Source organism: Drosophila montana, unplaced genomic scaffold, assembly GCF_035044405.1.
Source record: "Drosophila montana isolate Dmon_TW-CO22-7 unplaced genomic scaffold, ASM3504440v1 contig_384_1, whole genome shotgun sequence".
In the NCBI taxonomy this organism is placed as follows: Eukaryota; Metazoa; Arthropoda; class Insecta; order Diptera; family Drosophilidae; genus Drosophila; species Drosophila montana.
In genome coordinates, this window is record NW_026998721.1 from 31,785 (window position 1) to 42,744 (window position 10,960).

Here is a 10,960-nt window from a genome sequence, read left to right on the forward strand (position 1 = left end):
TGGGTGCAGCTTTTGTGATGAATCTGGTCACGGGATTTACACATGTAGTAAATTCCTTATCCCTGCGGCATAAGGAAGTCAAGAAACACCAAACTTTGTCTTGCAGTAGTAGTCATTGTCGTACTTGTGGAGGAAAGCATCATACCCTACTGCTACTTCACCAGAAGCGTCGACACCATTACATAGATCATCTGATTTGAGCGCCGCCAATTCGACACACTTTCACTCCACTACCTCTCTTGCTGTCCAAGGTCTTCAGTCTGGTGTTGTGATGTTGGCCACTGCAGTGGTACTGGTAAAGAATAGCTCTGGTTCCTTGGTTCCCTGTAGGGTCTTATTAGACTAAGGCTCGCAGTTGCACATGGTCACATCCCGTTTCGCACAGAGACTTCAGTTAAAGGAAACCAGGTCGTCGACAGTTGTCATGGGTCTCGGAGACACAAGCGTCTCTACTAAAGGATCAGCTGTTCGGATTCACATGAAGTCACAAGACTCAGATTATTCAGCCACCTTTGATGCTCTTGTGACTCCAACAATTACCGCTAGTCATCCTAGCTTCATCATCGATACATTGGACTGGAAAATTTCCTCGAACATAAGGTTGGCCGATCCTGCGTTCAACAAAACACAGCGAGTGGACCTTTGAATTGGAGCGAGCCTTTTCTATGAGCTTTTGTGTATTGGGCAAATTGTGCTTTTGCCAGAACTACCTCTTATGCAAAAAACTCTTCTTGGATGTGTAGTGACCGGTGGGTATGAGAGACTGCGCAGTACCTCGATGTTGGCTGCTGACCTCACTCCCGACAGCGAAGCTGGTCAGTTGGACATTCGTCTGGATGAGTTGGTTCGTCGTTTTTAGGAAGTTGAAAGCTTGGAAGAGCCTATGGTAAAAGCCACCAAAGAAGAGATGGAAGGCGAGCAGCACTTTGCCAATAACTTCTCTCGCTTACCATCCAGCGAGTATTCAGTGCGGTTGCCTCTGAAGCGGAGTGCAGAGCTTCTAGGAGAGTCTTATGGACAAGCTTATCGTCGATTTCTCAGTCTTGAGCGGAAATTGGGTCGGTATTTGCATCTAAAGGAGCAGTACTCGGCATTCTTCAAAGAGTTTCTGGATCTGAAACACATGTCGCTAGTTAGTCCAGAGTTGAGTGGCTGTTGTAAATACTTCCTCCCACATCATTGCGTCTTAAAGGTAGACAGCACCACAGCCAAGTTGCGTGTTGTGTTCGATGGCTCAGCGATGACTGGTTCTGGAAATTTTCTTAATGATGTACTGATGGCGCGGCCATTGATGAGCGTGATGCATTTCCAATTGGATGAAGTTGCTGAAGCCAAAGAGAAAATTCGTCAGACGGCCAGGATATTGTCTCGTGGTAACTTTAAGTGTAGTGTGTATATGCCCTAACCAAACACCCTGTATTTAAATATAAAAAATGCAGCACTTTGTTGCATACAATAACAATTATATAGTAAACAAGCCCAGAGCCACTTTATGTATTGGCTCTGTCTCATATTATGCAGCGCGGTTCACTAGCCTCACTAGATGACCGTTTATGCTTACGCTGCATATCCCACGCTCCGTCTGAGCGCATTCCGTGAGCAATATATATGCTCACTAATACAGGCATATGCGAGCTACTCACTCTCCCTCTCTTTGTAGCTGTTAACCAATAACAGCATAAGTGTATATGTATATCCATAGGCTAAGCGCACAATTTAAAAGGCGAATAAATTCATTGAGAATATACCCACAAAACTGCACTGACGTGCTGATTGTCTTTTTTAATATATATATGTGTAAAGAGCAAATACGATTTCTACATGGCGACCGTGACGAATCCCTGCCTGGTGGCAGTAGACAAACTGGACAATAAGAAAACTAAACCCCTGGAAAAAATAAACCACTGGAGGAAAACGACAATACACTGATTGCGACAAGAGGCCATCAATAACATCTGCCATCGTAACTGGGACATCGAGCGTCCAAGTTTCCTGAGTGAGTATAGAGTGAGTGTTATGGCCAAGAAACGCGGTGGCGTACAAATAAAATTAAAAAAAGAATAGCGCACCTAAGGTGGTTGCTATATACCAAAACGCCAACACCCGCATGGTCGACATCTCAGAAGTTACAAACTGAGCTCGACTTCCTGCAAAATATAATTAAGCAGAAAAAGTCTAACACCGCTAGTCACTCAGCGAATATAAAAGTTATTATAAACCAAACAACCACTAATAAAGATACACCCATTGCAGCAGTCAACCTCCCAAAAGTGAAAAAAATGTGTCCACAGAATTGCGAAGGCCCGCTTGATAGCCCCTTCTGCAACTACACGTGCAAACACTGCACAGCCAGCACCACCAACCAGTGAATACAACAACAAGCTGCGCCATCGGGACAAGTGCGAGCGGCACACCACCACTTGCGCCAACGAGGGAGCATCAGCGTGCCATATCCGGCGACGCCCAGCTGATGCAACGGACCAGCAACAGAAGGACATCTATACCTCGACTATTGACAAAAGACACCAGATGCAGCTATATACTTTAAATATATTAAAATAAAAAAAATTTTTTGTAAAATTAAGCGGAAACACATCCGCTCGATTAGCAGCATAGCCCGTCAAGCTATGCGAAACGCTAGATAGGATTTTGTCATATTATCCAAAATTTAAGAAACAAAATAAGCCATATACATACATACATGTATATGGCATAAAATCCATAATAAGCTTAACACAAAAAAAAATGGTCTTCTGCCAATATTAAAAACCAAAAAACTATCTAATTGTACATAAGTACAAGAACATTATTAAAATTTGAAAAAAAAAACCAAAATGTAAATTTGATAAGAGATACAATACAACGATATAAGACATTTTAACTTAAATGGGCTCGATCGAGGCCAAGGTTGAAAAATCAGCCGCAAATGTCATTAATAATGTAAAAGTCATCGATCATAGAGAAAATTTGGAAGAAATTGCAATTCTATTGCTAATCATAGCCGTTTTATCTGTCATTTCATTAGTACTCAAAATTTATGCAATGCATAATAAACAAATTAAAAAACGTTACTTGAGTAGGGCAAACGATTTAGAAAAAATCTAAAATTAAAAATTCCTTTAACAATGACAGATATAGAATCCATTATTAGGCTCACATATAGAGATGAGCCAGATTTTCGTATTCGCGCACTAAACGTACTGCGATTACACAGCGAATTCATTACAGTATATGAATTCGAACAAGAATATATAGAAACTTACGGCACTAACACAAGTCCGTTAAGACATTGCCAGAAGATAGAAAAGGGACTAGTACTTAATACGTTGCCATATGTCTCAGTCAAAATAATTACTGAAGAACACCCAATTTTGGGACCAGCAACAATAGTAATGGTCCGATTGCATAAATAAGATTAAAATAAAGAAGTGCCACATGGAATGGTACCAGATAGCTGAAAAAATAAAGTTGCATAGATCGAATTTCGACAAATCATACCAGTTTTGCAACCAACCATAATTAACACACTGAGATTCTTGTATATGAATACAATGAAATCAGGAGTTTAATTAAGGAGTGGCAGCATAAACTCACAAGCTTACACAGAGTCCAAACTTCAGACATTTTACAACGTCTAAGGGATAATCTGGTAAGCTTAAACAAAAAGTACAATCTCCAGCTTTATTTACCATCAGCATTAAACACGCCGGTAACGTTTGATAAGTCACTCTTGACAAACTCAACTGAAAACGACCAAATAGAAGACATAAAATTAGTAAACATGGCTCAGACGGTTGTAGAGTTTTTAAAATTAGCCTCTCACTCTTACCAGAGTTCGATGGAAAGGCCGAAAACATACAAAGTTTTTTAGATGCATTGAATCTAATAGTTTCCTTAAAAGGCACTCACGAACTAACTGCAGTAAGCATAATAAAGACTAAACTGAAGGGCCAGCTAAAATTTTATAAGTAATGACAGACAATTGCCATTATTAATCAATTATCCAAAGCTGTAAAAGGAGAATCTGTAGCGTCATATCTGCAAAACTCCTTAATCTGCAGCAAAAGAGCAAACGGCTAATCAGTACCAGTGAATCAATAGTCCTTGAAGGCTAATCAGTGATCGTTTAAGCCCGGATCTATCCAACAAATACAGTTTGACATTAGCTGTAAGGGCCATGACGCAAAATTGCGCAATTGATAAAGTAAAACTGATTGCAGCAGGCACATTCAACACCATGAATGATGCCATTTCAAAATTTGTCAACAGTTGTACGAAGCAACAGGCCAGGCAAATTCTGTATTTTACTTCCGTCAAAGACAATATGGAAATACTAGAGGAAAACGAGTAATTATCGTGGCAAGGTAATTATCAGAACAACGGTTCCAGAAAAGTGGAACTAAAGTTAAACCAGAAACTATAATAGGGCACAAGGCCATAATACAGGAAACTCTAGAGGCCGTGGCAACTCGAATCGAGGCCACAAAAATAATGTCCGAGTTACACAAAACAATTCGGAAAACTCCGAACGACCTTTAATACGCAACACTAAAAAACAATAAGGTTAACACCATCAATCGCACCTCAATATATTTGTATCATTTTACATTGGCAACAGGAAAAAAACTAGTTTTTTTAATAGATACGGTGGTGACATTTCAATATTCAAAGAAAATTGGCATAAGCCAAGAAGTTTTAAAATCTAAAGGCTTTACCTCAATTGAACTACAGACAGATCAATACATAATTCCACACAACTTCCATATAGTAGATCTGCATTTCGCAATACCAAGCGACGGAATAATAGGGATTGATTTTATAAAAAAATTCCATTGCCAATTAGATTTCAAGCCGACAGAAGATTGGCTTATAATTAGACCCAATAATCTAAATTTTACGATTCATGTTCCAATAACATATAGTTCTGGTAATAATACAATACTTTTACCAGCAAGATCACAAGTTGTCCGAAAAATCGTGAAGATAGTGTGAAGTGAAGATAGTGTACTAATTCCAAACCAGGAAATTCAAACTGGTATTTATGTTGCAAACACCGTTGCAACCACACGAAACGCATTTGTCCGATTACTGAACACAAATAGTACCGATCATCTAATAAGTATAAATAATCTAAATTATGAATCACTTTCGAACTACGAAAAGGTTCAAACAAACAATGGAAGTAGAAAAGAAGAAGTCGTGTCTCGACTATCCCAAAATTTTCCACCACAGTTTAAAGCAAAATTAACTGAATTATGCACTAATTATACAGATATATTCGGACTTGAAACCGATTCCATATCAACAAATAATTTTTACAAACAAAAATTGAGATTGAAAGATGATGAGCCAGTCTACATCAAAAATTATAGGAGTCCTCAAAGCCAAAAAGAAGAAATTCAAGCCCAAGTACAAACACTAATTGACGACAAAATTGTCGAACCATCTGTGTCAGAATATAATAGCCCACTTTTATTAGTCCCAAAGAAATCTCATCCTGAATCCAATAAGAAAATATGGCGATTGGTAATTGACTATCGTCAAATCAACAATAAGCTGCTAGCTGATTAGTTCCCACTACCTAGAATTGATGATATTTAAGATCAACTAGGTAGAGTGAGATATTTTTCATGCCTTGACTTAATGTCAGGTTTTCACCAAATTGAACTTGACAATAATTCAAGAGATATAACGTCTTTTTCGACGAGCAATGGCTCCTATCGCTTCACGCGATTACCATTTGGTTTAAAAATAGCGCCGAATTCATTTCAGAGAATGATGACTATAGCAGTCTCTGGACTTGAACCTTCGCAAGCATTCCTTTATATGGATGACCTAATAGTAATTGGTTGTTCCGAAAAACATAAGGTTAAAAACCTAACTGATGTTTTTGACATATGCAGGATATACAACTTAAAGCTACATTCTGAAAAATGTTTATTTTTTATGCATGAAGTCACATTTTTGGGACACAAATGCACAGACAAAGGAATCTTACCAGCCGACAAGAAATACGACGTCATTCAAAATTATCAAGTCCCACATGATGCGGACAGCGCTAGACGTTTCGTTGCATTTTGCAAGTATTAAAGACGATTTATCAAAAACTTCGCCGACCATGCACGGCACATAACTAGACTAAATAAAAAGAATGTTCCATTTGAATGGACGGATAAATTTCAAAATGCGTTTTTATACTTAAAATCTCAACTTATTAAACCGACTCTGTTACACTACCCAGACTTCACAAAAGAATTTTGTATAATAACGGATGCGAGTAAGCAAGCGTGTGAAGCGGTTTTAACTCAAAACCACAACGGACTCCAACTTCCAGTTGCATACGCATCCAGATCATTCACCAAGGGAGAAAGTAACAAGAGTACGACGGAACAGGAACTAGCAGCAATTCATTGGGCAATACATTTCAGACCATATATTTATGGTAGACATTTCACTGTCAAAACAGATCATAGACCACTTACATAATTATTTTCAATGGTTAATCCAAGTTCTAAATTAACACGTATGAGGCTTGAGTAAGAGGAATATAATTTTACGGTAGAGTATCTAGAGGGTAAAAATAATTATGTAGCTGATGCGTTATCAAGAATAACCATCAAAGAACTAAAAGATTTACAAGTTAAAGTCCTGAAAGTCACTACCAGCCACCAAAGTAAACAGAAAAACTCCTGCGCAGGAAAAGATCAAGTAGATTTGCCTATGCAAACTCTTGACAACGCTTCTAAGCCCAACGTATATGATGAAAAATGACGATGTCATAAAGTAGTGACCTTGCATGTAAAACATTTGCTATGTTTCTTTAAACATGGGAAGAAAATTACTGCAAGATATGATGTTAGCGATTTATATACTAATGGAATTCTTGACTAAGGTCAGTTCTTCCAAAGGCTTGAAACGCAAGCCGGTATAAATGAAATCAGCCAACTCAAAGTGGCACCGTGGAATAATATCTTTGAACAAGTTTCAATTGATTATTTCAAACAAATGGGCAATAAAATATTGAAAACATTATGAGTAGCGCTACTCAACCCGGTGACCCTAATAAAAGAAGAAAAAGAAAAAGAAGCTATATTGTCTACGTTTCATAATGATCCAATACAAGGAGGTCACACAGGCATTACAAAAACCTTGGCCAAGGTCAAAAGAGATTATTTTTGGAAGGATATGACTCGATATATTACTGAGTATATACAAAAATGTCAAAAATCAAAAATGACAACACATACAAAAACTCCTTTAACAATTACGGAAACCCCAATCAATGCTTTTGATAGAGTAATAGTAGACACGATCGGTCCACTATCAAAATCAGAGCAAGGCAACGAATATGCAGTTATACTGATATGTGACTTAACAAAATATCTAGTTGCCATACCTATTCCAAACAAAAGTGCAAAAGTCGTAGCTAAAGCTATATTCGAAGATTTTATTCTGAAATACGGTCCAAATAAGACGTTCATTACGGACATGGGTACAGAATATAAAAATTCAGTTATAGAAGATTTATGTAAGTACCTTGGTATTAAAAACATAACTTCTATAGCACACCACCACCAGACCTTAGGAACTGTGGAACGAAGTCCTAGAACGTTAAACGAATTCAGTCGTTCTTATATATCAGTTGATAAAACTGATTGGGATGTTTGGTTACAATACTTTGTATATTGTTTTAATACAACACCATCCACAACGCGTGACTACTGTCCCTTTGAATAAATTTTTAGTAAGAAAGCTAATATTAACAAGGCATTTAATAGTGTAAATGAGCACATTAAGCCTCTATATAATATAGATGATTACGCTAAGGAATCAAAATACAGGTTAGAGTTAGCATATAAAAGAGCTAGGATAATGTTAGAAAAACATAAGGCAAAAAATAAAGAATATTATGATAATATGGTTATCGATTTTAATTTAAAAGTAGGAGATAAGGTTTTATTAAGAAACGATACTGGCCATCAATTAGAACCAATTAGAAACTATGAGGTAATAGGAATAGAAGATAGAGATATCGTTATAATAAAAGATAAAAGGGTAAAGAGCAAAAAGTTCATAAGGATCGATTAAAAATTTTTAATGCATAATAATTCTAAATTTTCTTTATGAATTCAAATTCTAAATAAAATACACAAAAAAAAAATATGACGGCCTGATCAGCCAAATGAAAAAAAAATTTATACAAATTAACGAATTATTATAATAAAACTTATCTTTTAAATATATTTTTATATCCAAAAATTTTCTCAATTTTTATATATTATTTATATGTTAATCAAATCAAAAAAAAAATATATATATACAAAAAACAAAAACCGAAAAATAAAACCTACAATAATTAAGTTCATTTAATAATTACACATTCAAAATGTTACGTTATTTCTCTAAAGAGGGAGGTGTAGTGTGTATATGCCCTAACCAAACACCCTGTATTTAAATATAAAGTATGCGGCACTTTGTTGCAATAACAATAAGACAGTAAACAAGCCCAGAGCCACATTATGTATTGACTCTGGCTCATATTACGCAGCGCGGTTCACTAGCCTCACTAGCTGACCGTTTATGCTTACGCTGCATATCCCACGCTCCGTCTGAGCGCATTCCATGAGCAATATATATGCTCACTAATACTAGCTACTCACTCTCCCTCTCTTTGTAGCTGTTAACCAATAACAGCATAAATATATATGTATGTATATCCATAGGCTAAGCGCACAATTTAAAAGGCGAATAAATTCATTGAGAATATACCCACAAAACTGCACTGACGTAATCAGCACGTCTTATTGAAATATATTTATGTGTAAAAACCAAATACGATTTCTACACAAACTTCGAAAGTGGTGTTTCAGTCACGAAGTCCTCGATGGAATCGACTATGAAGATAGGGAACAGTACTTGAAGTTCGATTATGGAAGCGATGTCACCAAGGCCCTGGTCTTGTATGGGATCCAGCGATCGACCAGTTGCTATTTTCATTTTCTGTTCTGGATTCTACTGTTAAACCCTGCAGGCGCTTAGTTCTGTCTATTGTTGCCCGTTTTTATGATCCGCTTGGACTTTTGGGGCCAGTCATAACCAAAGCATGATATTTCTTCAACAGCTTTGCACGTGATACGACCTGGAGGGAGCTATGCAACAGTTTTCGCAACATTCGCCATGTATCGTTTCCCAGAGTGGTACTCTTCGAAGGAGCTGATGTTTAAATACATGGATTTTGCGATGCCAGTGTGGATGCCTATGGAGCCTGCATCTACGTGGTGGCCAGAAGTCCTCTAGCCAAAAGCCGTATCCTTTGCTCCAAGTGTCGAGTTGCGCCATTAAAAACATTGTCTGTCCCAAAACTGGAATTATGTGGAGCGAAGCTGCTGGTTAATCTGATGCATGAAGTCAAGCGCACAGGCATCTTTGTCAGCACGTTGTATTGCTGGTGCGATTCGTCCGTTGTCCTATCCTGGATAAGAGATGAGCCCTTCAAATTGAATGTTTTCGTGGCAAATCGTGTGGTTGCCATACAAGAACTCACTGCCAGTATGGCGATATGTTCCGACGGACAGAAATCCAGCTGACATTCTTTCTAGACGTCCTCCCGACTTCCTAGCCCAATCGGAGCTCTGGTGTCATGGTCCATCGTATCTATTAGATGGTCGTCTTAATTGGCCGGCGTCCTGTCTGCCTGAAACTCCAAGAATTAAATTAAGGAGGAGAGTACTGATCAAGTCTCCACATGCAGATTAAATTCTGGGATGCAAGCACACAAACTCATTTGGCTCAATGCAGCGCACATTCGGCTATGTATACAAATTCATGAAGCGTATAAGGCATCATGGACTCACTGTTGCAGACATTCATCACGGCACTCGGATTCTTCTTCGGGCTGTACAGAGAGCAAACTTGTGGGATGACATCAAGGAGATTCACTCTCATGGAAATGTGAAAAAATCCAGCTCAATCGCATCTCTTGTACCATTTCTGGATGAAGGTGACCTCCGCCGTGCTGGTGGCCGGCTTAGCAATTTACCTCTGGACTATGATGCGCAACATCCCATTATATTGCCTCGGCGTCACGCAATCACCTTAGCATTTATCGTTCAGTTTCATGAAAGGAATCTACACACTGGTCCCCGCGCCATTCTAGCCAAAATTTGACTTCAATATTGGCCGATTGGTGGATTAAGAACAGTCTCTAAAGCAGTCAGCAGATGTGTGAGGTGCTTCAGAGCGAGGGCTAGTTTCGTCGAGCCCGTGATAACAAGTCTTCCAAGGGAGCGTCTGGAAGCCGTTCGAGCGTTCACTGTAACTGGAGTCGATTATTGCGGACCTTTCTTCTACAAGTCGGAAGTTCATACAAGGCCGCCCATCAAGTGCTACGTCAGCGTCTTCATTTGCTTCACCAGTCAGGCTTCCAACGGGGGGAGTATGTTGCCTCTCTTGCACTTGTAACAGCTGCTATGAGTTGCATATTCTCTTTATCTAGTTCACTTGTTCGTTGTTGATCGAGGCATAGCGAAGAACTTTCCTGAGCCACAGCCAAATAATCTTGAAATTTACGTAAATTCGATAAAAAAAAAACTATTTTATAACGTGTTGTTGTGAAACGCCAATATTAACTTTATTTCTTGGCGGAAGCTTCAAAACAGTTGCTAAAAACTCAGTTGCTAGTAACTCAACAATACCCTTTTTACCCATTATCAATGGGTTCAAAACCAACGATTATAATTAATAACGATTAAGTAAAAATAAAAACGAGAAGGACGGGCTATCTTCGGCATGGCAAAGATTTGATACCCTTGCAGACCTTATCTTTTCATAATGCTCTTAGTGGTTTGCCCGTATCTAAGAAGCACAGGAAAACACACTGAGATTCTTGTATATGAATACAATGAAATCAGGAGTTTAATTAATGAGTGGCAGCATAAACTCACAAGTTTACACAGAGTCA

General features: G+C 38.2%; 1 protein-coding gene across 1 annotated transcript; it reads left to right on the forward strand.

Annotated features, from left to right (window-relative positions):
- The first annotated feature begins 883 nt into the window (after positions 1-883).
- Positions 884-1,405, forward strand: LOC135438813 (uncharacterized). The gene has a single exon (XM_064697295.1). The coding sequence runs from the start codon at positions 884-886 to the stop codon at positions 1,403-1,405; it is 522 nt and encodes a 173-aa protein (XP_064553365.1).
- The last annotated feature ends 9,555 nt before the right edge of the window (positions 1,406-10,960 follow it).